The sequence below is a fragment of the Pogoniulus pusillus genome, chromosome 3 (genome assembly GCF_015220805.1).
Source record: "Pogoniulus pusillus isolate bPogPus1 chromosome 3, bPogPus1.pri, whole genome shotgun sequence".
NCBI lineage: Eukaryota > Metazoa > Chordata > Aves > Piciformes > Lybiidae > Pogoniulus > Pogoniulus pusillus.
In genome coordinates this window covers 45,517,930-45,545,507 of record NC_087266.1, presented here as the reverse complement: position 1 = coordinate 45,545,507, position 27,578 = coordinate 45,517,930, and the positions used below count along the sequence as shown (strand labels likewise).

At 44.1% G+C, this 27,578-nt stretch overlaps 1 protein-coding gene across 7 annotated transcripts in view; it reads left to right on the top strand.

Annotated features, from left to right (window-relative positions):
• ELF1 (E74 like ETS transcription factor 1) overlaps nt 1-27,578 on the top strand; it is a 108,967-nt gene that overhangs the window by 55,803 nt on the left and 25,586 nt on the right. For 6 of the 7 annotated variants that reach the window (XM_064174616.1, XM_064174604.1, XM_064174610.1 and 3 more), the window contains 2 exons: nt 9,924-10,224; nt 20,501-20,675. In XM_064174616.1, coding sequence (XP_064030686.1) covers nt 10,153-10,224; nt 20,501-20,675 — 247 coding nt within the window. In that variant the 5' untranslated portion in view covers nt 9,924-10,152. Of the gene's footprint in view, nt 1-9,923; nt 10,225-18,280; nt 18,317-20,500; nt 20,676-27,578 lie in introns of those variants that run through there. The other variant, XM_064174654.1, reaches the window with a different exon arrangement.

Genomic DNA, 27,578 nt, shown 5'->3' with positions numbered 1-27,578 from the left:
AGTGAGCAGTTACAAAGAAAAAAGGTTGTGCCAAAACCTTGCCTGTAAATATGTATCGTTGCCATCTGCTGTTCTCGAGGTTTGTCTTGTGTTGTGACAGGTCTTTACCATTCTGTTTAAGAACCTCAGGCTGAATTAGTCTAATTACACTCAGCTGTTTTTAAAACATTTTATCATTTTCTTAAGCATTTGACTTCCCTCATGTCTGTAGCAAGGAGTGTGAGCAAATGCATCTAGGCTAATGCATTTGAAATTGCTTTCCTTTTATCCTTTCAAAACTAGTTGCTTCTTAAATGAGTATCTCCTTTATTACCTGGGAAATAAGAACACATGATTTTTTTTTTCCCCTTTACCAATATTGCTGAGTTAGCTACAGAGACAGAACTGAAGGACAAAGCAAATTAGTGATTGCTGAGAGTTTTGGACCAGCAAGCTACAGTTCCCTACAAAGGGGGACTACACTAAACTACACAGGCTGTGCATGTGCTGAAGATGATCTGCATGCATCTGTACCCACTGTTCAAGAAGAGAAGCAGGTCTTTGCTCTGTGTGTAACTGAAGCATATCCCTGGATCCGTGTTACACTGCTCAACAAGGCTGTGCTTATGCACATGTTCCTAACAAAGTCTGGGTTCTATTGGGGTGAGCAACCTTTCGATGGCTCTTTATGGAGAATTTCATAGCAAGACTGGCAGTCATGCTTTTGGTCAGTAGGAAGCTCAGTGTGATGATGTGCATCTGGTCAGTGGTGAAGGCCTGACTTGTGCATGTGCTTCTCCCCATTTTGGAAGTAACTATGCAAGATGTTATCCTTGCAAGACCGAGGTGTTAGTGCAGCTTGGTTACCCAGGCCAGTAGACAGAGTGATGAGTTTTTACAGGCTTGGCAGGCTGTGCAAGCTCCCTATGCACTGCCTGGGGGACAGTGTCCTTTTTAGGGGTGTCCAATTCATCTCATTTGTTTGGCCTTTGGTGGGTGAGGGGAGTATCGAGCTAAATACACTCCCAGCAGTACTGAGGTGGTGATGAACAGAAATGGGTGGAGGTCACTGAACAGGAAGCAGCAAAGGAACACTTCTGCATATCCCCTGGTTGTATAGGGATGTGTGAGGTTGTGGGGTTTTTGCTTCTTTGGTAGCCAAAACAGATTCATTTAAAGAGTAGAAAGTCAAGACAGTAGAAGGGCACACATTTCCTATGTTTATTTTGGTGTATATGCACACTGAGAAAAAGGAGGATAAGCATGTTTATGTAACTACAGCTGATAGGTGCCTGCATGCATCTGTGTAGGCACACAGAGTAGATACTACACAGTGAAGCAACATTGCGTGGCTTTTATTTAAGTGTAGTTGAAATAATGCACTTTATTTGTGAGCTGAGGCTTTAGTATCATATCATAGTAACCCAAAATCGAGCTGCAAAGTTTCAAAGCCCCATGGGTAGCCCAGGCTGTTAGGTCACCTAGCACCTTCTGCAGACTTAAGGTGAGGATATGTATCTAATGTGCTAAAATTGCAGTCTGGGCAGCTGCAAAATGGTGTTTGAATCCACTGAGCAGTTTTGATTGTGACAAGGGGTGGCAGAGAGTGAAGAAGGTCCAGTATATGACACAGTTTGGGGAGGAAAGAAAGGCTGGAGTTGTGATGTCCCATCTCCCTAACCTCTTTTTTACTACATACCTAACCTATGGAAATTGAAGACACAGCTTTTTTCTTCTCAGAGGACTGGAGAAGTGGGGAGGAGGATTTAGACTCTTGCTTTCCCCTGCAATGCTCTTTCTGCCTTGCTTTGGGGAAAGTTTCATCTGACTTTTTCTGTTGAATTGGCTGTACTTTGCAAGAGCAAACACGTTGTGGAGAGATGACTAAAACCCTGCATGGCTTTTCTCTTTCCTCATCAGATTAGGGAAGTTTGCACTTTATCTTAGCTGATGTTCAAATAGTTGATTCAGAGCTCAAGAGCCTTAGTAGTAGAGTTGGAGAGAGTGCTCCTCACCTCAATATCTTTTAGCTTGCTGTTTACAGCTGGCTGTTTGGTGGTAGTCTGAGCTTCTGTTGTTGTGGCAGAAATCAATTATTTACAGTGCTCTACATCTGCACTGATTTGTGGCTACCTTCATAGGTTGAACGTGCTGACAGGAGAGGATACAGAGGGAGGAAGAAAAGCTTCAACCATGTTCTTCAGCTTTTCCAGCATCACTTTGCTAAGTTTACTGGGTTTGTGTTACGTAAATGTGCTAAATTAAAGGGACTTAAAAAGTACCAGGGAACATGGAAGATGGGAAGAGGAATGTTTTCAGGGTTGGAGTAGTCTGTAAACAGTGCTGGACCAGTTTCTGTTAACAGTCTAGAAAGGAATCTTGCTAAAAGAGACAGTTGGTGACAGCAAATAGGAGCTTGTTGCCTGAGTTTGTACTTTCTACACTCTTTAAAGAGATCATTTTATGTGAAGTTTAGGGAAGGAGGGGTTTATTTATAGTCTTTTGTGCTGATTGAACTGTATGTCAGTTCCTTAAAAAAATAAATCAATGCTTGCTTATGTTTAGTAGATGAACACTTTCTCTCTGTGCTCCTTGCTGTGTATGTTGTGTGAGCCTGTGGTGACATAGGCTAGTCTGCAGCTTGGCTGTAAAACAGGGATTTATTGGCACTGATTATTTCTGTGTTCTTAATGAAAGCTCAGCAAAGATCATTCTGTTGCCTTCTGTTCTAACAGCTGCTTTTTGCATAATTTCCCAAGGCAGTGTGGATACCTTAAGAAGATGCTTGAGCGTGTCCAGAGAAGGGCAACGAGGCTGGGGAGAGGCCTTGAGCACAGCCCTACGAGGAGAGGCTGAGGGAGCTGGGATTGGTTAGCCTGGAGAAGAGGAGGCTCAGGGGAGACCTTATTGCTGTCTACAACTACCTGAGGGGAGGTTGTGGCCAGGAGGAGGTTGCTCTCTTCTCTCAGGTGGCCAGCACCAGAACAAGAGGACACAGCCTCAAGCTGCACCAGGGGAAATTTAGGCTGGAGGTGAGGAGAAAGTTCTTCCCTGAGAGAGTCATTGGACACTGGAATGGGCTGCCTGGGGAGGTGGTGGAGTCGCCGTCCCTGGAGCTGTTCAAGGCAGGATTGGACGTGGCACTTGGTGCCATGGTCTGGCCTTGAGCTGTGTGGTAAAGGGTTGGACTTGATGATCTGTGAGGTCTCTTCCAACCTTGGTGATACTGTGATACTGTGATTTGGGGCTGTTCCTTACATTGTTTCTTTCCTTTGTTGGTGGTACCTCCTTACTATGTTGTTTTCCTATCTCTTTTAAATTATGTGGGCTGCTGAAATACTAAGCCTTCAAAAAATGTTTGTGCCAAGTAACAAATATTAACTTCTTCTTGTTACTTGTTATTTTGCAGACCACAAATGCCCCAAGTCTAAGGACTTGTTCTGTGCAGTGTCTAAGTATTACTGAGTAGCAGTAATCAATCTACGAAGAAAGTCACAGCAGACTCTCTTGTGCACTATTTGTGCTTGTTGTACACCATACATAAAGATTATCTTGGACTGGGGACTTTTGCATTACAAGAACTGTGATATCATTCTGCTTTTTAAGGAAATCTGACTCTGTGATTGATTATATAATATTTAAAAAGATGTTCCTCTGCAGAGTGTGGGCTTACTCTGGCCTGACCCAGAGGAATCAAGGAAAGGAATTAGCAGCTTGAGTGAAATGGTGCAGTTAGCATCCATGGTTTTGTCTGCCCTTACTCAGGATGATTTTGAGTCCTTCAGTCTAGAATTTTCAGGCAATGTCTTTATTCTTTTCTCTTTGCTTTCATTCACTGCCCTTTTCCTCCCACATGCAAGATGGTGTTGAGAAGGAAGTTCAGCTTTGCATTTCTGCTAACTCACACCTAGAGTAAATGCTGTGGGCCATCTTAGAAAACCTGGTGAAGGGACTGGAGATCAAGTCTTGGGAGCATCTGAGTGAACTGCTAATTTTCAGTCTGGAGAAGAGGAGGCTGAGGGGAGACCTCATTGTTCTCTACAACTGCCTGAGAGGAGGTTGTGGTGAGATGGGTGTCGGTCTCTTCTCCATAGTATCAAGTGATGCCCAGGTGGCCAAGAGAGCCAATGGCATCCTGGCCTGCATCAGGAACAGTGTGGCCAGTAGGACAAGGGAGGTTATTCTTTCCCTATACTCAGCACTGATCAGACCACACCTTGAGTGCTGTGTCCAGTTCTGGGCCCTTCAATTCAAGAGAGATGTTGAGGTGCTGGAAGGTGTCCAGAGAAGGGCAACAAAGCTGGTGAGGGCCTGGAGCACAAATCCTATGAGGAGAGGTTGAGGGAGCTGGGGGTGTTTAGTCTGGAGAAGAGGAGACTCAGGGGTGATCTTATTACTGTCTACAACTACCTGAAGGGGCATAGTAGCCAGGTGGGGGGTGGCCTCTTCTGCCAGGCAACCAGCAATAGAACAAGGGGACACAGTCTCAAGTTGTGCCAGGGTAGGTATAGGCTGGATGTTAGGAAGAAGTTGTTCACAGAGAAAATGATTTCCCATTGGAATGGGCTGCCCAGGGAGGTGGTGGAGGCACCGTCCCTGGGGGTCTTCAAGAAAAGCCTGGCTGAGGCACTTAGTGCCATGGTCTAGTTGAGTGGCTAGGGCTGGGTGCTAGGTTGGACTGGATGATCTTGGAGGTCTCTTCCAACCTGGTTGATTCTATAATTCTATGATTCTATGTGATAGAACAAAAGGAAACGGCCTGAAATTGTACCAGGAGAGATTTAGATTGGGCATTGGGAAACATTTCTTTCCTGAAAGAATGGTCAGGTATTGGAATAGGCTGCCCAGGGAGGTGGGGGAGTCACCATCCCTGGAGGTGTTCAAAGACGTGTAGACATGACACTTTGGGCCATGGTTTAATGGCCATGGTGGTGTCAGGTCAGTGGTTGGACTGAACGATCTGAAAGTTCTTTTCCACACAAAACAGTTCTGTGATTCTAAAATTCCAATCACAAGTCCTTTGTACCCCTGCTAAGTGAGTTGAGCTGTTCAGTAGTAACTCACAGTTCGATTGGGCATTTGAAGCATTAATCTGCTCAGGTAGCTCTTAATTTTGAGTGCACAAATGATAATTTTGCAAAAAAAGGCAGTAGAAGATGATTACAGTCATCTTCAGTAACACTAAGTGGGAGTGGATCCAGCAGCTTGCTAGAGGCATCTTTTCAGTTCAGCCAAGGTGCTCTCAGTACCAAGCCTTGAGCCTTCCAAGTTTATAGTTGAATTTCCACAGCAATTTTTTGAGTTTGTGCTGGGCACTTTGATGCCTGTTACACCTGCTCCAGTGTGATGCCTATGTGTTGTTATAGTGTTCTGCATTACAGTGCTTGAATGCTAAAACAGTATGGCTTTTACCCAGTCGTACTGTCAGGAGTAGGAAAAGTCATGGATTTGTTACTTCCAAGTTGGAGCCTTGTGGTAGTGTTGCAGCTTTACTGTCAGGGCCAAAATGCCAATACCATTAGTTCTGGGAATATTTCTTACAAGCTTTCCTGGACTAGCTGAACAGGGCTAGGATTAAATCCAAGTTATATCTGGTGAAGAGTGGTGGGGGAAGAAGGTATGTCTGGCTGGAGGAAGTCCTGCAGCATATCTTGTGGGATACCAGAGTAGCAGTGTACTAAGGGTTAAATTGACTGAATATTTGCTGAATAATTTGGGGGTTAAATTGGCTGAATAATTGCTGTCTACAACTACCTGAAGGGAGGCTGTAGCCAGGTGGGGTTGGCCTCTTCTGCCAGGCAACCAGCAATAGAACAAGGGGACACAGTCTCAAGTTGTGCTTGGGGAAGTCTAGGCTGGATGTGAGGAGGAAGTTGTTGGCAGAGAGAGTGATTGGCATTGGAATGGGCTGCCCAGGGAGGTGGTGGAGTCACCATCCCTGGAGGTGTTCAAGCAAAGCCTGTCTGAGGCACTTAGTGCCATGGTCTAGTTGAGTGGCTAGGGCTGGGTGCTAGGTTGGAGTGGATGATCTTGGAGGTCTCTTCCAACTGGGTTGATTTCTATGCTTGGGAACCTGAGGAGGTTCTTGTGTTTGCCTGGTGATCCTTTGGTGGGTAGCTACTCTTCCTCTTCATTAGAGGAAATCACATAATAGTTTCACCTTACTGGTGAGCTGCAGTGTATTTCTAGGCAGTAGTGAAAACAGAAGTTTATTTAAATGAATTTCCATACTTGTCTTCTGAAAATGCTTATATGTCCATCTTGACATAGATTAACCCACTGGCAGTGGGGAATATTAAACTATCTATTTTATGACTACATAGCTTTCATTTTCAGGCTGTCATACAGAATGGTAAGAGTCTGAGATGGGACAAGTTGGTCTTAGGCTATGCAGTGCTGGCATGCGTGTGTAACTTTTGTATGATGTTCTTACTGCAGCCCAGTTGAGGGAAGTTTCCCAGGGTTATGTGATTGCATGTAATGCTTTCAGTGCTGTAGCCCTGCTCAAGTATGGAGGAGGCTGTGTAAGCTATTCAAGTCATCCAAAGCATGTCTTTCTCTGTTCTTACATGTACCTCCCATGAATACAAATATTTGCTAGTTACACAATCACAGAAGTGTAAGGGTTGGAAGGGACCTCGAAGATCATCTAGTTCAAACCCCCTTGCCATGGGCAGGGACACTTCCCACTAGATCAGGTTGCCCAGAGACACATCCAGCCTGGCCTTAAATTCTAGGCATGGGGCTTCCACCACCTTCCGGGCAACCTGTTCAGGTGTCTCACCACCCTCCTGGGGAAGAACTTCTTCCTAACGTCTAGGCTAAATCTACCCTCCTCCAGCTTGGATCCATTCCCCCTAGTCCTTCAACTGACACCCTAAGAAGTCCCTCACCAGCTTTCTTGCAGGCCCCCTTCAGATATTGCAGGGCCACAATAAGGTCTCCTTGAAGCCTTCTCTTCTCCAAACTGAACAACCCCAACTCTCAACCTGTCCTCACAGGAGAGGTGCTCCAGCTCCTGGCCCTTCTCTGTACATACTCCAGCATGTCCAGGTCTTTCTTGTAATAGGGGCTCCAGAACTGGACACAGGGGTTCCAGAACTGGACAGAGTACTCCAGGTGGGGTCTCACGAGAGCAGTGTTGGGGGTAGAAGCACCTCCCTCAACCTCCTGGCCATGCTTCTCTTGTTGCAGCCCGGGATACGATTTGCTCTTTGGACTGCATACTCACAGTGGTGGCTCATACCAAGCTTCTTGTCCATCAGTACTCCCAGGTCCCTTTCCTCAGGGCTGCTCTTAAGCCAGTCACTGCTCAGACTGGAATTGCCCTGACCCAGATGCAGGACCCTGCATGTGGTCTCGTTGAACCTCACCGTGTTGGCATGGGCCCAGGTCTCCAGCCTGTCAGTGTCCTTCTGGATGGATCCCTTCACTCCAGCGTGTCAGCTGCACCACACAGCTTGGTGTTGTCAGCAAACTTGCTGAGAGTGCACTCAATGACACTGTCTGTGTCACTGACAAAGATGTTCAATGAGACTGGTCCAAGTATCGATCTTGGAGGGACTCCACTTGTCACTGGCCTCCACTTGGACATGGACCCATGGACAGCCAATCTTTGGGTGCAGCCATAAAGCCAATTCTCTATCCACCATTCATCAAAGCCATATTTTACCGACCTGGAGACCAGGATGTTGTGTGGGACAATGTCAAAGGCTTTGCTCAGGCCCAGATAAATGACATCACCTACTCTTTGCTTGTCTGTTGATGTTGTGACCTTGTCATAGAAGGCCACCAGGTTTGTCAGGCATGATTTGCCCTTGGTGAAGTTGTGTTGATTGTACTCAGTCACCTCTTCATTGCTCTTCTACCTCAGCAGTGCCTCCAGCAGGATTTCCATGATCTTACTGGGCAGAGGTGAGACTGACTGGCCTGTAGTTCCCTGGGTCATCCTTCTTTTCCTTTCTGAAAATGGGGGTTAAGTTTCTCCTTTTCTAGTCAGTGGAGACTTCACTGGACAGCCATGACTTTTGGAATATGACAGAGAGCAGTAGTTTGGGTTGTGGCTACTCTTATGAACCCTTTAATAACTGATTAAAGCACTCTTTAGAAGTTGGGGAGGTTCTCCTGTTTGCATGATCTTGAGTTTCCTGATTTCTTAGAAGAGTAGGATCTAGTGACTTAAATGCTTAACTGCTCTGCCATCACCACTTAGGAATTTGGGAATACCACAATCTATATGGGAAAAACAGCTGCTACATTTCCTAGAGTGAGGGAGTGTGAGCCTGTGACATGATCCTCCCTAATTAAATTGCCTGGCACAGGGGAGGGGAAGATGCTCCTCATTTTAATTTTTTTTTAGTTTCAGCTTACTTCAAAAACAAGGCAAATTTAACTCTCTTGTGCAAAGGCAGATGTTAATCCTTGCTTAGAAGCTTTCCTGGGGGTCCTCAGTCTGGATGGGTACATGTTCGACCTCTACTCTTTATTCTTCTGTCACAGCAGTTCTTAGGCAGTTTAAGGAATTTTGATCCAAACATTGGGCACCACACATTTCTCTTCCTTACCAACATACAGATTTAATTTCCTAGACAACAGCATGTGCCTTTAGGTTCCTAATTATAGACACCTGTTTCTGGGGTGGGTTTTTTTAATAGATTTTTCTGTTGATGTGTTGGTCAGCTTAGTTGTACAAAACTACTGCGTTCTGTGCTCATCTTTTTCCCCAGAAGTGATACAGCACAACTCATTGTAAGCTTACAATCATAGAATCAGCCAGGTTGGAAGAGACCTCCAACATCATCCAGTCCAACCTAGCACCCAGCCCTAGCCACTCAACCAGACCATGGCACTAAGTGCCTCAGCCAGGCTTTGCTTGAACACCTCCAGGGACGGTGACTCCACCACCTCCCTGGGCAGCCCATTCCAATGCCAATCACTCTCTCTGCCAACAACTTCCTCCTAACATCCAGCCTAGACTTTCCCCGGCACAACTTGAGACTGTGTCCCCTTGTTCTGTTGCTGGTTGCCTGGCAGAAGAGACCAACCCCCACCTGGCTACAACCTCCCTTCAGGTAGTTGTAGACAGCAATGAGGTCCACCCTGAGCCTCCTTCTCCAGGCTAAACAACCCCAGCTCCCTCAGCCAAGCTTGTGTTCACTAAGTTTACTTTTGTCAGTGACAAGCAAATGAAACTGTGGGAGCTGTAGGCATGCATCCCTCCAGTGAAACTGTTTACATTCCGTAGTTTGGGATTTTTTTTCCCCCTTTCTTTGCTATTGTGCTCTGCATTTTTTTGCCTGTTCTAATTTGCCATGACGTGGTCAGTGCTGTTTCCTTCCGGCTGCTTGTGAGCCCGTGGTAGAGATAAGGATACATTTACAGTGCAGTTTTAAGAAGAAGCTAGAGATCCACGTCGTGGAGGAACCTGGGGACCCTCTGGATTGTACAAAGAACTTATTTACTGATTTCACCTGTTTAACATCGTGGGTGTTGAGGTCTCTTACTTGTGAAATAAGAATTTTGCCAAATGTGAGCTATGTGTGAAGAGGAAAAGTGGTAGACTTTGAGGTATCGTGCAGCTGAGTAGGTGAGTCTGGGTTTTGTGTTTTTACTCTGAATATACCTTAAAGATGAGAGTTAGTAATGACTGTGAAAGCTGCATCTGTGTGTCAAATGAAAAGATGTGTAACTTTTCTTTACTCTTGTGTGTTTAATGTGAAGCCCTTTGTAGTCTTGCTTACAGAAGCAGTTTTATTGTTAAGGGAATGAACATTTGTGTGTATTAATTGGTAATAATAGTAACTTGGGAGGTACGAAGGTGTCTGATTTCCTTTAAGTTAGAACAGTTACTCTTTAGAGAAGGCTTTATTGTGACTGCTACAATTTCACCAGGCTAAAGCATTCATTTCTTAATGATAACTTTGTTTTCTTTTTTCCCTCCGCAGTGGTGTGGGCTATCAACCTGGGAAGAAGAGCTCAGGAAAGGATTTCCTTATTTCTCTTTGAGAAGAGAAGAGCTTGGGAACACCAATGATCTGAGACATACAAACAGCGACTCTTGATTCGTTTTGTGATCCCACCTTTCTGCTCAGCTGGACCCTGGTGACACTCTGCTCTTTCACATTTGAGAAGTTTTTCTTTGCATGTGGAGCTGAGAGCTGGGAATGCTTCATTATGGCAGCAGTTGTACAACAGAATGAACTCGTGTTTGAGTTTGCCAGCAACGTCATGGAGGATGAGCAGCAGGTATGGGTCAGTGCAAGACTTAACTTTTACAAGTTATTGTTTAAAATGTGAAGAGTACATAAAGAAAAAAATGTGGTGTCAAACACAAAAAAGCATTGAAGTCATTGTTGTTGCAGCAGATCTTTGTGCTCTTTCAAAAGCTTCCTGCTGCTTCCTGTAACTTGCATGGGCAGAACAGAAGTTGGTTGAAATGTTCCGAGTTCTTCCTCGTAAATATTGCAGAAACATCCTCCTCAGAAAATGCTTTTCCTGTTTCTCTCCCATATGCTTGTAACATCCATTCATTTGTGACGCTGAATTCCCCAAATTCCAGCATTTAACATCAGTTTTAATTCTTTATCTTTGTGTGCTGGGATAAAAATTCTGAATAAAGGTAGTGATCACCCTGCAGATAACTAGAAGGAGCAGTAGGTACCAGCTCACTGCTTTTTACAGATTGCTTTCTGTCTTGTGCTGCATGCCAGCTCTTCAGAAATAAACATTAAAGGAACTGAAATTGATTTCTTCACACTGCAGGGAAAACATGTCTGTTTCTACCTGAGGAGGCTTTCAGTTTAAGTGTTGATTAGCTAAACCATATCCTGTGAGTCTTGAGGCATCAGTGAAGGATTCCTGTTGTAAAAATCAAGTAGCTTCTCTACAGGTGTTGGTTCATAATAGAGTTTTGTAATTGTTTACAAGACATTAGGTGTTCAGCTATTGTAGAGAGACAGTTCTTAGAAGTACCATGACAAGCTATTCCCCTTTTTGTGGATGTGGAAAGCATTTATATTCCTCTCTTTCAGAGATACATTTGGCTTCATAGTCTTTTCTGTGTGGCCTAATATCTGACTGGGTCAGTGGCCTGCTGTCAGAGTCATGTGAGCATTTCAATGAACTGAATGTTGTCTGTCTAAAGTGCTAACTCAGTTTTGGGTGGAACTAGTAATGTAACTTCCTTCCCTGTATTTTTCCAGAGCTTGTGGTAGCCTGGGGATTTAGATATGGGAATTGCACAAACATAGTTACAAACGAACCTTATTTATTACCTCTGTTTGTTGTTGGTTGCTGCCTTGATTTTGCAAGCCAATAGGACATGAGAGAATTGAGATGGGTAGGGCCATTTCAGTGCAGTTTCTGGAAGGCATAGTGTGAGCAGATAACAGTTTTGTTCAGTTTAGCTGTGTGGTTTTTAGATGCTCACCTGAAAAACTTTAAAGCACTCAACAGGGCACTGTCCCTGGAGGTCTTCAAGAAGAGACTGGATGAGGCACTTGGTGCCATGGTCTAGTTGAGTGGGTGCTAGGTTGGACTGGATGATCCTGGAGGTCTCTTCCAACCTGGTTGATTCTATGAAAACCCTATCTGCACAGAACTTTCTCCAGCTCCAGAGCAAACCCGGTCTTGGCATTTATCTCAAATCCTTCTCCAGATAAAGCCTAAGGAAAGAAGGTGCACTGTGGCATAACCTAAAGGTGATTAAAGGTGCAAAAGAGAGTGCACAGTAGATGATCTGTTCCTGCAAACAGTTGGATGCAAGCTCTTCTTAAGTCACTGTGTTAACCTAGCTCAGATACCAAAGCAGCAGGTAGCTAGCTGCTCAACAGTGGAACTTTACTCAGTTGCAGAAAAGAAGTTCTGCATAGAGAAAGGTCTAACAAGCTGGAGCAAGATTGAACTCAGATATCAACCCCAGAAGATTACTTATTGCATATACCTGGTTCTTCTGCTTCTTGCAACGTAGGAGCGATTGCTACTCCTGAAGTTTTTCACATCAGATGAGTTGTATTTAGGGATGGAAAGCACAATTTGAGTACTTTACAAGAGTGTTAGCTCTGGAAGTGGTCCTTGTTGTACAGAAGGCAATATGTTTGTATCACAGGTGTCATTTAACTGATTTCTGGGGAAATTATTTTTGCAGTGCCCCCAGAAGCTGGCATTGCAAGAACCTCAGCATTTTTCTTTTTGTCAAAGCTTTGCCTGTAGCTCTGTTGTGCCAAGAGCTGTCAAGACATGGAACAGCTGCAGGGAGAGGTTCAGGGTCTAGATGGCAGCTAGGCTCAGCATTTCAGGGAAGTCATAATTCATGGCTTTTTAAATGTCTCAGTTAAACAGTTGTAAATTATGAGCAGTCCATTTGCAAATGTAAGCATTCAGCCAGTGGCAGACACCAGTGGGAGGGACTTGATCACATGGCCCTGTGTGAACAGGAAAGGCTCTGCCTTATCAGCTTTATTCTTTGCTGTTCAGAAAACAAGATTATTACTTCTTAATTGGAGGTTTTTGTTCACTGCGTTGTGTATGTATGGTGAGGAAGAAATGAGATGAAAATAGCATTGTAATTTTGAGAAGGCAGCAAGTGACTTGCAGTAAAAGGACTGATAACTTGACTGGATGCTGCTATGTGTCAGAGGTCCTGGTTACAGAGATGGTTGGCATTAATTGTTTTAATTTCTCCTCTCTTTTTACTGTGAGAGACTGCACACATAAAACTGGTCAGCAGATCTCAAAGGCTTTAGCTGAGTCACTGCCACTGCCTAAAACTGCTTTACTCTGTGTTTGCATCTTTTCCTCTGAATTTGTCCATTTACTTCATGTGGCCTTTGATCAGAACAGTCTTGATTTAAAAATTGAATAGAAGTGTTCAGAATGGCTGCTTCCATACAGGAAGTTTTAAGTGGTGCCAGGGAGGCACCGTCCCTGGGGGTCTTCAAGAAAAGACTGGATGAGGCACTTAGTGCCATGGTCTAGTTGATTGGATAGGGCAGGGTGATAGGTTGGACTGGATGATCTTGGAGGTCTCTTCCAACCTGGTTGATTCTATGATTCTATGACACACTGGGTCATCACAACCATTGAACTGCTAGCTGGGTCTCCAGCATGGCTGCTCTCTGAAGTTGCTCTGAAGCACATAGTGACCTGTGCCCCAAGACACCTTCTGTGTCTCTGAGAAATGTTTCTCTCCTTTCATGCCTTGGTTTGCCCTTCCACATCCCCTAGTGTTGCCACGAGCTCTCTGAAACGTTAAATCATCTAGTCAAGGCCAAGGTATAAATGTTTCAGCTCTTAGCAGTTCATGCAGGAAGTGTCCCCTTATCCACTTGCAATTTTGTGAAGATTTGAAGGAATTAATTGTGAGATCTATTCTGAAGTCTCCCCAGGAAAGCAAGTGGTATTTATCTGCTTCCAGCATCCTTCTGTGAAACTTGCTAATTTCTCAGATGCTGGCTGTGCAAAAACCTTTAAGGAGGTTGGCTCTACCTTTGGCACAGGAACCTTCAGCCAGAGGAAACTGAAGCCCACCTCTAGTAACCAGGGCCCTTTGCCTAGGTGTCTGTCTTGTTTGTTTCTTTGTTTTTCCTTTTAAATAAATGACCAACTGCGTTGCAAATCCAAATTCCCTTGCTCTGTTGAAAAAAAACCAAACAACTGACTTTTTACTGAGGTTTCTTTCTTTTTTTCTTGTGTGAGTTTTTTGTTCAGGTTTTTTTTTTCCATGTAGCTTTTCCCTTCTATCTCTTGTGTGTCTTTCTTCCCACCAGTCACTCACTTGCACAGAGTATATCTCATACCAGTTCAGTTGGAAGCTAGTGACTGTATTCCTGGGACAGGTTTTCTTCCATAAAGGACTTGTAATATGAGAAGACAGGACTCTCAGAGTAGAAGAGATCCCCTTCCTTGTTTTCCATTTCTGCAGTCAAGATGGTGGTTTGATCTTCTGTCAGTTGGTGACAGTTGATGTGCATATTCTCACAGAAGAAGACAAACACCGTGTCGAACACCCAAGAATAATTTGAGAGTGGGAAGGAAGGTTGTTGCCTTTGGCATCTGAAAGGGAGCAGGATTCAGTTTTCAGGGGGTCATGGACCTGCTTGTGGACCCTTCCATGGACTTCAGCCTCTCTCTGAAGCTTTGCTCTCCTCCAGATTGTTCTCAGTAGGTCTACAGAAGTGGTTTGTAGTAAGCTACAGGAAGATTTTGGTGTCTGGCACTTCGGAAGGTTTCATCAGTAGCTTAATTCTGTGTCCAGCAGGCATGGAAGATGCATTTAAGCCAAGACAAAGCTTTGGCAGAGCTAGAATGGCCCATATTAACACATGTATTTGTGATGGTTTGGGAATTTCCTTCCCCCCCTACTTAAGAAAATCACCCAGACTAGACTCAGCCAGCTGGAAACTGAATGAAGCTTTATGTTTACAGCTTAGCACAATATAGATATTTACAATACATGCAGCTGTATATACAAATATACAAGTTAAAAAGTAATACAGAAACACAACAGCCCTCCCAGAAAACACTGTTCCCAGGAGGGGGTCCCAACCACCCTTCCACCTCCTTTCCACTCCTCTACCTTATCCCAGACCTTGCTGTACGTTCAAGGTGAGTTTGGAGAATCGGCCAGAGGGGTTAGAAAGCAGAGGGATTAGTTACACAGACAGGAGGTTAGGGAGAGAAGTGAAGGCAGCCAGAGCCAGAGAGCAACTCTGTTATCTAGATTGATGTTCTTGTTTTTATACATCTCAGCAAGCCTATGAGTCCCTTGAGGTCTTCAAGAAAGGACTGGATGAGGCACTCGGTGCCATGGGGTAGTTGACTGGCTAGGGCTGGGTGCTAGGTTGGACTGGATGATCTTGGAGGTCTCTTCCAACCTGATTGATCTTATGATAAGATAGTGAAGTAGACATCACCATTGTTTCCTTTTCACACTCTATCATCTAATTCTTCTCACCAAAATATTCCAGCTAGCCTCAAACTAGCACAATATTTCATTGGAAAGATGAAGCAGCAGAAGCTGGCAAAAGGAAAAATACACAAGTCCTTTTTCTATGGATTTATGTATTGCCTTCTGGAAAATCATTGCTGACATTTTAATTTGGGATTAAAAAAAATGAGGTGTACTTTACATGCCTCCTTTTAATTAAGGCATGTAGAGCCACCATTTATATTAGAAATAAACTATTCTGTAACTTTTCTGTTAGAGAGGTAATTTAATTTGCCTTAATCACTAGCTTCTAATCCTCAATACAGCGTTTTCCCTGTGTGTTAGTTCTCATTGCACACTAGCATCAAAGTGGCCTGTAGTAGACATGGGTTCCTCTGCAGTTATAAATGTGGACAGAGTTCTTCCTATGTTGTAAAACAGCAGAGCTAGGAGGAAGTTGTTGACAGAGAGAGTGATTGGCATTGGAATGGGCTGCCCAGGGAGGTGGTGGAGGCACCATCCCTGGAGGTGTTGAAGAAAAGCCTGGCTGAGGCACTTAGTGCCATGGTCTAGTTGAGTGGCTAGGGCTGGGTGCTAGGTTGGAGTGGCTGATCTTGGAGGTCTCTTCCAACCTGCTTGATTCTATGATTCTATCATGCTCAGTTGGGGTTTGGGCACATGCAATGAAATCCAGAACATTACAGAAGTACTGAGGTGAGGTTTTACCTCCTAACAGTCAATACATCAACATACATTAATAGCAGCATTTAAAATGGAATTAAATATTTGTTAATGAAACCTTAACCAATTGAAAATATTGGACACAAATCGATGATGTTTTCTGCAAAAATGCATTTCAGACTAGAGTTGTGTGCAGCTGTGTGAGTGCTTTTCTCTCTGAATGCATGCTGCAGTTGTTCCAGCTTTTCCTTCTCACAACCATGGCAGGGAAGAAAATCCATACATTGTATGTCCATAAGGTATGAGTTGGCAGCAGGTGTAACAATGGCTTCAAAATAAAAGGGCACAAGAAATTGCATTTACTTTGACTCAGTTCCAAACTGTTATTCACACACAGAATCACACAGACTGTTAGGGTTGGAAGGGACCTCAAAAGATCAGCTAGTCCAATCACCATGCTGGAACAGGATCACTTGCAGTAGGTCACACAGGAACACATCCAAGTGAGTTTTGAATGTCTCCAGAGGAGACTCAACAACATCTCTGGACAGCCTGTCCCAGGGCTCTGTCACCCTCATTGTGAACATGCTTTTCCTTGCATTGACATGGAAACTCCTATGCTCCTTGCTCCTTGTCCTACCACTGGCTATCACTAAAAACTGTGGTATCTGTGAAGGTGCAGAGGTTTAAGACTATAGATAAAATGGACTACAAGACCTGGAAGTTCTATAATGAATTGGTGGAAGAAAACAATCAGTTGTCACCACTACAAAGTTAGATAACTTAAGAAACACTCCAAATATGCCTTCTACAAACTTCAACTTACGCAGATGTCATTAGTATACACATCCATAATTGGCATAAAATACCATGTAAAAAACCTAACCAACAACTGCATTTATTAATTTAAAGGAACCCACATTTAAAATGTTTTACCATGAGTAAATGTTTTTCTGTTCATCTGTTGTCCTTTGGAAGCACAGCATGTCAGCAAGCTCCTTAGAAGGTCCAGTGCAGAGTTCAAGTGATGAGACAATTCCCTGCCGTGGAGGTTTTTCTCCCTATAGAGGCATAGCGACTGTGTCATTGTGTGTGTATGATAACTGGTTTCTAGGCATGGTCAAAATACAGTTTAGCCTTGTAGAGCAGATCACATCTGATCATAGAGATCAAACCAATTGCTGCTGCAATACGTGGCATCAGCACTATTCAGTACCACAGGAAACCTTTCAATCCATGGCAAAGTGTGTCTAGGTTACACTTAGATGCTTGGACACAAACCCTATGAGGAGAGGCTGAGGGAGCTGGGGTTGTTTAGAATCATAGAATCAACCAGGTTGGAAGAGATCTCCAAGATCATCCAGTCCAACCTAGCACCCAGCCCTGGCCAATCAACCAGACCATGGCACTAAGTGTTCTTTGCTTGAACACCTCCAGGGATGGGGACTCCACCACCTCCCTGGGCAGCCCATTCCAATGCCAATCACTCTCTCTGGCAGCAACTTCCTCCTAACGTCCAGCCCAGACTTCCCTGAGTACAACTTGAGACTGTGTCCCCTTGCTCTGTTGCTGGGTGCCTGGCAGAAGAGACCTGCAGAAGAGGAGGCTCAGGGGGGACCTCATTGCTGTCTACAACTACCTGAGGGGAGGTTGTAGCCAGGTGGGGGTTGGTCTCTTCTGCCAGGCAACCACCAGTAGAACAAGGGGACATAGTCTCAAGTTGTGCTGGGGGAAGTCTAGGCTGGATGTTAGGAGGAAGTTGTTGGCAGAGAGAGTGATTGGCATTGGAATGGGCTGCCCAGGGAGGTGGTGGAGTCACCATCCCTGGAGGTGTTCAAGCAAAGAACACTTAGTTCCATGGTCTGGTTGATTGGCCAGGGCTGTGTGCTAGGTTGGACTGGCTGATCTTGGAGGTCTCTTCCAACCTGGTTGATTCTGTGATTCTATGACTTTTTAAACGAGATTTCATAGTAGAGTGTCAGGTATGGTGTGATATGAATTGGACTTGGAGAAACTGAACTGGAAATTGTGACAATCAGTTTATTTACATTTCATTTACTATTCTGAAACTTTCTTTTAATGACTTGTCCCCACAAAGAAGTAACAGCAGTGCTGGAGATGGTTTTGCCTCTCAGAGGCCAAGTCAATGTCAGTCATTAGAGTGACAGTCAGTCATTAGGAAGTCAGTCATTAGAGAAGGACAGTGCTGGGACAAAGTAATTTTTCATCTGGAAGAAGATAGCATGAGGCTTATCCTAAGCACCAGCACCTCAGTCTGTTTCTGAAGGCACTGCAGTGGTTGAACTGGTGCAGCAGTGGAAACAGGGAGGACTGAACACCTTGCTTCGAAGACATGGTGGGGAAGCAGCTAACCATTTGCCTGTAGGAGACAGGCACATACAGCAGAAAGAGATACCCTGCCCAATGCCTTCAAACTTTTATAATCAGTGGAGAGGGAACACATGTTTTTAAGGCATGATTCATCCTACTGTAGCACAGGAGCCTGAAATTGGGCAGGAAAATACTGTCAAAATACCCATTTCTCTCTGTTGGCTCCAAAGGAAAGTCTGTGGGGTTCCTTGTCCAAGTACCTGCACCACAGCCACCTGAATTTAGATGAGATGAGCTTGGTCTCTGTGGACTAGAGCAGGATGAGAAAATGAAAGTCTTCTTACTGGCATCTTCCCTACCTAAAATCTGTAGTTTATACCTCAGTAGCTCACTGAACAGGTACTTGCAAAGCCTGTACTCTTGCTTGCAGGTGACAGGGGCCTGAGTGGAATATTTCCATAATCCTTTTTCTTGTATTTTTTTCCTCTTTTAGTGTACTTATAGATATGCCTGCATGATATCTCTAAGTTACATCCCAAAAGTTTTATGCTGTGGCATGTTACTGAAGTTGAGGCATTTAAACTATTTTTAGAGCATTAGCTGTAGTTCATTGATGAAGTGGTAACAGACCATCTTCCTTCTAGATTATGGAATGTACTGTTGAAAATCTGCTTTGGGTTGGTTTTTTTTAGGTTGTTTTGGGTTTTAATGCATTCTGTATATTGTTTTTCTTCTCTGTTTTCAGTGCTTTATCTTTATCTATCAACGTGGTTTTGCTTAATCCAATCTATTTGTTTATTCTTGCCTGGAAGCAAACAGGCTCAGGGATGTTAGGATCAGTAAACAAGCAGGATGCACCATGTGAACGTGCTTATTTCTGAGGAACAGTGAGGGCCTCTTGGTCATTAATGATTCCTGGTTTCTCAGCCCTGGGAATATGAAACCTTGGATAGAGGTGGCCACAAAAATGTAAGGGTAGAATATGTCCCATTGCTTCACTCGGTAATATGTCTATCATCTGGCAACTTGATTGCACAAGAGGGCCTCAGCTGATCTGCCCTTTGTTCATTTTTACTGATCTCCTACCATGTTACTCTCATTTTAAGCTTAGGTTTGGTAGAGTAGGTAGGTTAGTTTTGGGGGTTTGGTGTTTTTTTTTTTTTTTTTTTTTTTTGGTTTTTTTTTTTCCCTTTGGTTTTGTAGAGTTGTGTTGTAGCAGACTGTGCATGATAGAAGCTCATAGAAGTATGAGTTTTGTTCCTTAATTCTGCTTTTCTCCTTCACCAGAATTGTTGCTGAGATGTGTTTTACAAAACACATAGAGCTTCAAAGTGGTAACTGCTGCCTTTTAAAACTTATAGCTGTGTTTTCTCTTTGCAGTACTTGACGTTCTGCTCTTTCCTAGGAGAGGGCTGAGCTGTTGTCTGTGTTGAGCCAATAGGCTTGCTAACATTTTCCTCTGGTGGCAGAGTGCATAGAGCAAGACAGACATGAGCAATCTCTAAGCAAGCTCATAGTCATATGGTTGGGTTTTTTTTCTTGTGTGGTTTAAAAAAAGCAACAAACAAAGGGCAAAAGAGCTCTATCTGTGCTTATCTGTGCTCCTTCATGGAGGATGAGACCAAATCTACATACACTGTTTTTCTCAGAAACTTATTTTAGCAGTGTTTTGGTTTATTTTCCTGTTTTTAAACCTGCCACATTCTTAATGTGATTTAAATTTTCTGCTGAGAGAACCCTACAGTTACACTTCCTTTGAGCCTGCTCTGCTATCATCAGCTGTGAGTTTCTTCCTGCAAATGACATTTAAAAATACTTGGTTTGGTAAATGCTGTGTCTGTAGTAAATTGTGTTTTCTGAAAGCCTCTTCCTGTTGAAGGATTGCCTTTTCAGAGAGTGTGCATCTTACTATTATTACTGGTCATCTTGATTTCACTTTCCCAGATGCCTCCTCTGTATCTGATGCAAAATAACTATTGAGATAGAAGGGAGATGTCTGAAAACAGACTTAGGAAGGAAAGTAGCAGTAATGTCAAGTGACTAAAGCCATAAGAATTACTGAGGGAAAGTATTACAGCATGTGCATCAGGCAGTCTCTGTTACATTTATTGCTCTTGTAGCAAGTGTTCCCATAATTAGTAATCTTCAACCAGTGTCTCATGAAAAACTTGGTGCCCTTGAGAGCTTTATTCAATCCTGACAGCTGCAGGGCTCCTCCACCCTAGCTTGATGGGAAGAGCAGAAGATTAAGGTGCTTGCAGTAAGTTGCTGCCCAGTATTATTGCTAGCATTTGCTGTTCTGCAACACTCCTTTATGCTGTCAGCTTTTGTGCTGCAAAATGATGTCTTTGGAGTCTGTCATTACCTCCTGGAACAAAGTCAGTATTTTAGATACTGCGTTTAGCCTCTGGCTTGTAGTGGAACACAGCTTGGTGTTGTGTGCTAAAGATCATCTTGATCTTTGGTACTTCTTCCTGATGGTCTGATATGCAAGTGATGTAGCATAAGTCTGTTGAAGTATAAACCAGTAAGTGGATAGACTGGATGTGCTATTATTTTAATTTCCATTTTTCTACCCTCCAGCTTGGTGATCCATCTATTTTCCCTGCTGTCATCGTGGAGCATGTTCCTAGTGCAGACATCCTGCACAACTACTCCGGTTTAACCTGCGTGGATGAACCTAGTGACATGATCACTGAGAGCTCTCTGGATGTTGCAGAGGAGCAAATCATAGAAGATGATGATATCACCCTTACAGGTTGGCAATAGAAATGTTTCTGTCCATGTTTTTGCACCAGGATGGCTGTGGCTAATGGTAGAAAAGAAACTTAGTGACCAAAACCAACAGGAAACAAAATTATGATAGCATTGAATGCTGTTCATGCACTACAAGATAGAGAAAATGGCATTAATACTGTTAGCAGGTGGCTTGCAATCCCAGCTGCACAGCTGATAATGGTGAAGAGTTTCATCAATCAACACAGATAAAGACAAAGTCCTGCTCAGAGTACCAACCAGATTGCTGCTCTTAGGATTTGTTTGCTCTTATTTAATGGCTGGTACATACCTAAGTAAACATACATACCCAAAAGCAGGAGTACACGGCTTGAGTAGATACACTGTGTTTAGCTTCCTGAGGGCATGCAATTAGCCATGAAATGTGCATGTTAGCATGACTCACTCAGCATAGTATGAATTTTGGCTCTGATAACAATTGAGGCTTAAAATATGGATGTTCTATGTGAATTCTGTTGGAAAGGGTAGTTCCAAAGAAAAGAACATTCTCAAGAGTAAAACTTAAAGTTATGCCACATCTTTTAACTTTTCACTGCATACACATATTTGAAGTGTTTTTGCACAACAACTCTGAAAAGTGGAATCATAGAATCAACCAGGTTGGAAGAGACCTCCAAGATCATCCAGTCCAACCTATCAGTCAGCCCTGTCAAATCAACTAGACCATGGCACTGAGTGCCTCATCCAGTCTTTAATACCTCCAGGGATGGCAACTGCACCACCTCCCTGGGAAGCCCATTCCAATGCCAATCACTCTCTCTGTGAAGTATCTGGTGTAGATACTTCACAGAGAGAGGCTCTGTTTCTGTGTCTTTCAGCCATTAGACTCCACACCTGGACTGTCTCCAGGTCTGGAGACAGCTTGCTGTTTTCAGTCATGCTTTTGACATTATTTCCAAGAAGATATTCAAGTCTTTAGTCACCAAGTGAAAAAAAAAACCCAAACCAAAACCAAACAAACCCAGAAAAAACCAGAATTGACCAGAACCTGACATAAGGAACAGTTCACAGAATAAATTGACATGAACTGTTCTCAGTAAATGGTATTATCTGATAGAAATTACTCCTTTTTTTCCCCCCCTCACTAGCAAATTTTACTGTGAACAGGCTGTGACTGTCCAAATAAGTTAGCTGATTATTCAGGAAGGTTTTACATACTTAAACATTATTTCAAGTTGAGACCCTGTGCCAACTATTCACTTGCTATTCATATTAATTATTCACACTGCAACTGGCATTTCCTCAGTGTCTTACTTAAGCACCACTTAATGTGGCTGTGTGAATTTTTCCTAGCAGATCATCTTTATGAATCTGTGTTCAATGTCATACATGGTGTGTGAATTTTTACTTGCATGAGTAATTGTGAAACTCCACTTTTGTGAAAGTTCCTGTTAATGCCTTTTTTTTTTTTGGTTACTGGTCACATGAGAAGGGTTTGCAAATTGCAGCCAGGGACTGAAAATATGTAATCCTTGTAACTGATGGTGTCCAAGGGTTTCTGGGATACTTTAGAGGCAGACAAGTATGGTATTGTTCCTATCATCCATTGTAGCTCAAGCAATCTGGTTTTATTTACAGGCAAAGTCCTTAGAAATCCAAAACTGACACTTTTTAGAGGTTATTGTTGTGAAGGAGATGTTAATGAATTACCTCCATCCTGCTAGTTGCTATGTATGCTGTGGATTACCTTGGAAATGAAAAATGGGTGAGCCCAGGCTGAGCAGGGACCACCAGTGCTGCTGGAAGCTCCTGCTCAGGATGTAAGGCAAGCAGCACCAACAGCTCAGCTCCTGGATTCTGTCAAGGAGCTATCCTGCCTGACTCAAGTCGGGCAGAATTTGGGTGCTCAGGGGTGCAAAGGCACCCCACAGCAAGTGAGAAGATGTTGTAGAGGAAGCCTCATGTCACCTCCCTGCCTGCTGCAGGCAAGTATTGGCTGTGGCTGCAGCTGCCCTCTTGATATAAAAAGGTGCTGTGGAAGAAACTTGGTTCAAGCACGGCTTGCCACAGGCTGCCTCTAAGATGCAGTTAATCATAACTGAAATTTCCTACCTACTCTTTGTTTTCCAGCTGCTTCTCTTTTTTGCCCTTCTATGAAGTTCCTTTCTTCAAGGAGGTGGTGGAGTCACCATCCCTGGAGGTGTTCAAGAAAAGCCTGAATGAGGCACTTAGTGCCATGGTCTAGTTGAGTAGCTAGGGCTGGGTGCTAGGTTGGACTGGCTGATCTCTGAGGTCTCTTCCAACCTGGCTGATTCTGTGATTCTGTGTTTTCTTGTTTTCTTTTTTTTCCACGTGGCATTTGGTGTCAGCAGTGAAATGCCTTGTTTTGGTCTTTGAAGTCTGCACTAGTCTTTTCAGTCACTAGGACCAGGCATTCTAAAGACTCTACTAGTTCCACATGAGGATATTGTTAACTGAAGCCCACACCGAAACGAAACTAAAACTGCTATCGTTTGTAGTTAACACTTCTAACGTTCCTGATAAATGGCTGCTTAATATGCAGGATTTGTGTGTTGTTTTTTTCCTTAAGTTACCAGTTTTTCAGTACTTTGTTATGACTCTGTCATATGTTAGGCTTCTCTTTCTCTCATAAACTAGTAGAAATTAGTCCTAGATTATCTTGAAACTGAAGCAAGTTGGTTTTAGGGATCTGTCTACAGAATGGTGGACACTGTTGAGTTTTTCCATCTGTATCACGTAGCTTCAGCCCTTCAAACTTGCAGTTATTGCACACTGGCAATTGCTTACCTGTAGTATAAATTATTACCTGTAGGAAAGTTAGGACAGCAGCATGTTTCACATGAAACCTTGCTGATAGATGGCTAACAACCAGCTTGTTAGATTACTGCTTATGCTGTCCTTTTTTCCCAGTGAGTGGGTAGATTTGCCTTATCATCCTCCTCTTCCAAAGTCTTTTTCCCTGGAAAAAAACTACAATTACAACTTATATAGTCAGTCTGTGGCCAGCATCAGAGGATTTAAAATGATTATAACCGTTGAGTAGTAATGGGTGATTGTAAAATAAATTGGAGCATGAATTAGGTTTTATCTCCAAAGAGGATACTGAGACATTTTTTCCTCTGAAAAATACAAGGGATAATGTTCTGTGTAGACCAAATTCTGGACCAACTTGTCAGGTTTGCTACACTTTATGTGCCTTATTAATGTGGCTAACTATAGTCATAAGGTGCATAGGAAGGAAGAATTAATTTTACCATGTTGAGGTGCTGGAACATGTCCAGAGAAGGGCAACAAAGCTGGTGAGGGGCCTGGAGCACAAATCTGATGAGGAGAGGCTGAGGGAGCTGGGCCTGTTTAGCCTGGAGAAGAGGAGGCTCAGGGGGGACCTCACTGCTGTCTACAACTACCTGAAGGGGCATTGTGGCCAGGTGGGGGGTGGCCTCTTCTGCCAGGCAACCAGCAATAGAACAAGGGGACACAGTCTCAAGTTGTGCCAGGGTAGGTATAGGCTGGATGTTAGGAGGAAGTTGTTGGCAGAGAGAGTGATTGGCATTGGAATGGGCTGCCCAGGGAGGTGGTGGAGTCACCGTGCCTGGAGGTGCTGAAGAAAAGGCTGGATGAGGCACTTGGTGCCATGGTCTAGTTGACTGGATAGGGCTGGGTGCTAGGTTGGACTGGATAATCTTGGAGGTCTCTTCCAACCTGGTTGATTCTATGATTCTATGTAACTTCTTGAAAACTGTTTTTGTCCTCTCCCCCCCATCTTTGCCATGTCTGATTTATAAAGCCAGCAGTTAAACTGCTGTGTTTGGGGGTTTACCTGTTGTGATGTGGTTTTTTTATTAGATCAGTGAAGTGGTTGTGCTGAGACATTTTAGGGGTGATGAGGGAGGAGGGACAGAAAATTTGAGCTTGGATGTCAGGCTTTGTACATGAAATAGCTGTGAGGACATTTTATTGTTAAAATGAGATTTAAAATGTGCCCATAAAAGAGTGGATGAGGCATTTAGTTCCATGGTCTAGTTAATTGGGCAAGGCTAGGTGCTAGGTTGGACTGGATGACCTTGGAGGTCTCTTCCAACCTGGTTGATTCTATGATTCTGTGATGCCCTGTGCCCTAGTCTGAATAGGGAGCATGAAAGTGTGTGCTTTCTACCTCAGTAAGAGTGCTTAGTAACCAGTTTATAAGTGTTTCAAAGTTGACTACCATTTGACTTATACATTTGGTGAATCTGTAGTGTTTGTGGCACAAGCTGGTCAAGTAAGGAGAGTGAAGGCAGAGAGATATTAGGTACTGCAGTCATACAAAAGCCTAGTGTCTTCAGTGGTCCTTTGTGATGCTACAAAGAAATGAAAGGAGTAGGTAGGTGGAAACTGGACTTGATAGTATTAATCTGTGAGAATTTTGAGTTGACAAGTTTCTAGCTGTTAAATTTTTTGGTTTTAAATGGGTGCAGTATCAGTTAGAAACTGCTTACTGCTGCACGTAGCACTTAGATAAATAAAGTGAGGGGTTTGGTGTTTTTGTAGCTCCCCAACAAAATCAATTTCTTTTCAGATTGTAAAGTCTTCCTTAAAAAAAAAAAAGGTTGGTGTGTAGGTCTCCTGAAATACCTGTGACAGGTTTCCAGTGTTAGTTAACAGTTAGCTCAGAGCTGACACTAAAAAGCAGTTGCTTACATTTAACAGTCTGCAGATTAGGTTCTGTCCATGTTTAATGAAACTCTTTCTACTTTAAGCAAGTTTAGATTTCTTCTGATGTTATTTTGAGGTCCTACAGTCCCTGGTTTTGTCTGTAGTAAAAGCAGTGATGACTTTAAACACAGCTGTGACTAGCACAACCCTTATCTTGGCCGGGACAACGACCGGTATGATCCACTGGAGAACCAGCAGGGATGGGATGGGATGGGATGGGATGGGATGGGATGGAATCACCCGAAGTGGTGGGAAGTTTTCAGGAAAACACACTAGGCAGGAGCAGGGGAAGCAGGACTTCTGAGGAGGTGGGGAAACTTCCAGCCTGAAGCATATTTTCATTCTCCACCGGGCTGAGAAGAGCAGAAAGTTGTGTTTGGGCAAGCCTTGTGCTAACAACCGGTGCTGATTCACAGCAGACCTGCGCTTGCAGGAGCTGGGCTGTGACTGGCGTGCAGGTACAGAGGCTTACCTGTGCGGCTCGCTCAGGTAAACCAAGTGCTGAGTGCCCTGGGAAGAAAAGGAACTTAACTTTTTTGGCTGTGATTCCCCCCCTCACACACACTTTTTTGTTCTTTTCCTTTTTCTTCGTTCTCCTCCTCCTCCCCTCCTCCCCCCCGTTTTCGTCCTCCTCCTCCCCCCCGATTTCTTCCTCCTCCTCCCCCCGTTTTCTTCCTCCTCCTCCCCCCCGTTTTCGTCCTCCTCCTCCCCCCCGTTTTCGTCCTCCTCCTCCCCCCCGTTTTCGTCCTCCTCCTCCCCCCCGTTTTCGTCCTCCTCCCCCCCCCCGTTTTCGTCCTCCTCCTTCTCCCTCCCACTCGTTTTCATCGTCCTCCTTCTCCCTCCCTCCCGTTTTCGTCCTCCTCCTTCTCCCCACCAGTTTTCATCCTCCTTCTCCCCTCCGTTTTCGTTGTCCTCCTCCTTCTCCCCCCCGTTTTCTTCCTCCTTCTCCCCCCCCCGTTTTAGTCCTCCTCCTTCCTTTCCCCCCCCCGTTTTCACCCTCCTTCTCCCCTCCCCGTTTTTGTCCTCCTTCCCTCCCCTCCGTTTTCATCGTCCGCCTTCTCTCCCCCCACCCCGATTTCGTCTTCCTCCCCCTGCCTTCTCATCCTCCCTTTCTTGTTTCTTCCTTTTTTTCCCCTTCTCATTTCTCTTGTCCTTTTCCTTTTTTCCTCCTCTTATTAGAAAGTTTCTGCCTGTGCGAGGTGACATTTGCAATTGGATCCTGCTCAGAAATTACTGCCACCATTCTTTCGGCTCCGACTTTGCCGAGGTGTAACAGATAAGCTACTTCATCCCAATTCTTCTTAAATGTGAGACTGCCAGGGGCTGGAAAAGCTTTCTGTGACATTACCAGACAAACTGAAATAGCAGACACCACCAGCTTGCTTTTGGTGCTGGAGACAAGTACTGTCTCAGGTGAAGTGGTGTGAATGAGCATCTTGTGGTGCTCCATTTCCTCTGCTCGGTGACCCACACCTTATTTGTGTGAGCTCTTTGGTTACTGTAATCTATTTGCTAACCCAGCAACACCCCAAAAGCTTTTCAGCCATTTTATAGAACCAAATTGGCTCACTACATGATCAAGAAAATATGAAGCCTGGCTTGAGTTATGTGACAGGAGTTTAGCTCATGAACCAGAGGCAGAGATGGGAGGAAGAACCACAGCCCTTGGTTTTTTAGCAACAGGGGAAAACTAATTTGACTCAAACCACCTTGTGAAGTCATCTTCTAAAAAGAAGCTAGAAGGGTGTTAATGTGGCTAAGAAACTTATTTTTGCAGTTGTGTATCTGTTAATAGATAGTTGGCACTCCTTATGGTGCCACATCCAGCTGGTGGCTGTCACTAGCAGTGTCCCTCAGGGATCAGTGCTGGGCCCCATCCTCTTTAGCATCTTCATAGATGATCTGGATGAGGGCATTGAGTCAGTCATCAGCAAGTTTGCAGATGACACCAAGCTGGGGCAGATGTGACTGAGTTGGAGGGCAGAAGGGCTCTGCAGCGGGACCTTGACCGCCTGCACAGATGGGCAGAGTCCAATGGGATGGGGTTCAATAGCTCCAAGTGCAGGGTGCTGCACTTTGGCCACAACAACCCCATGCAGAGATACAGGCTGGGGTCGGAGTGGCTGGAGAGCAGCCAGACAGAGAGGGATCTGGGGGTGCTGATTGATACCCACCTGAACATGAGCCAGCAGTGTGCCCAGGTGGCCAA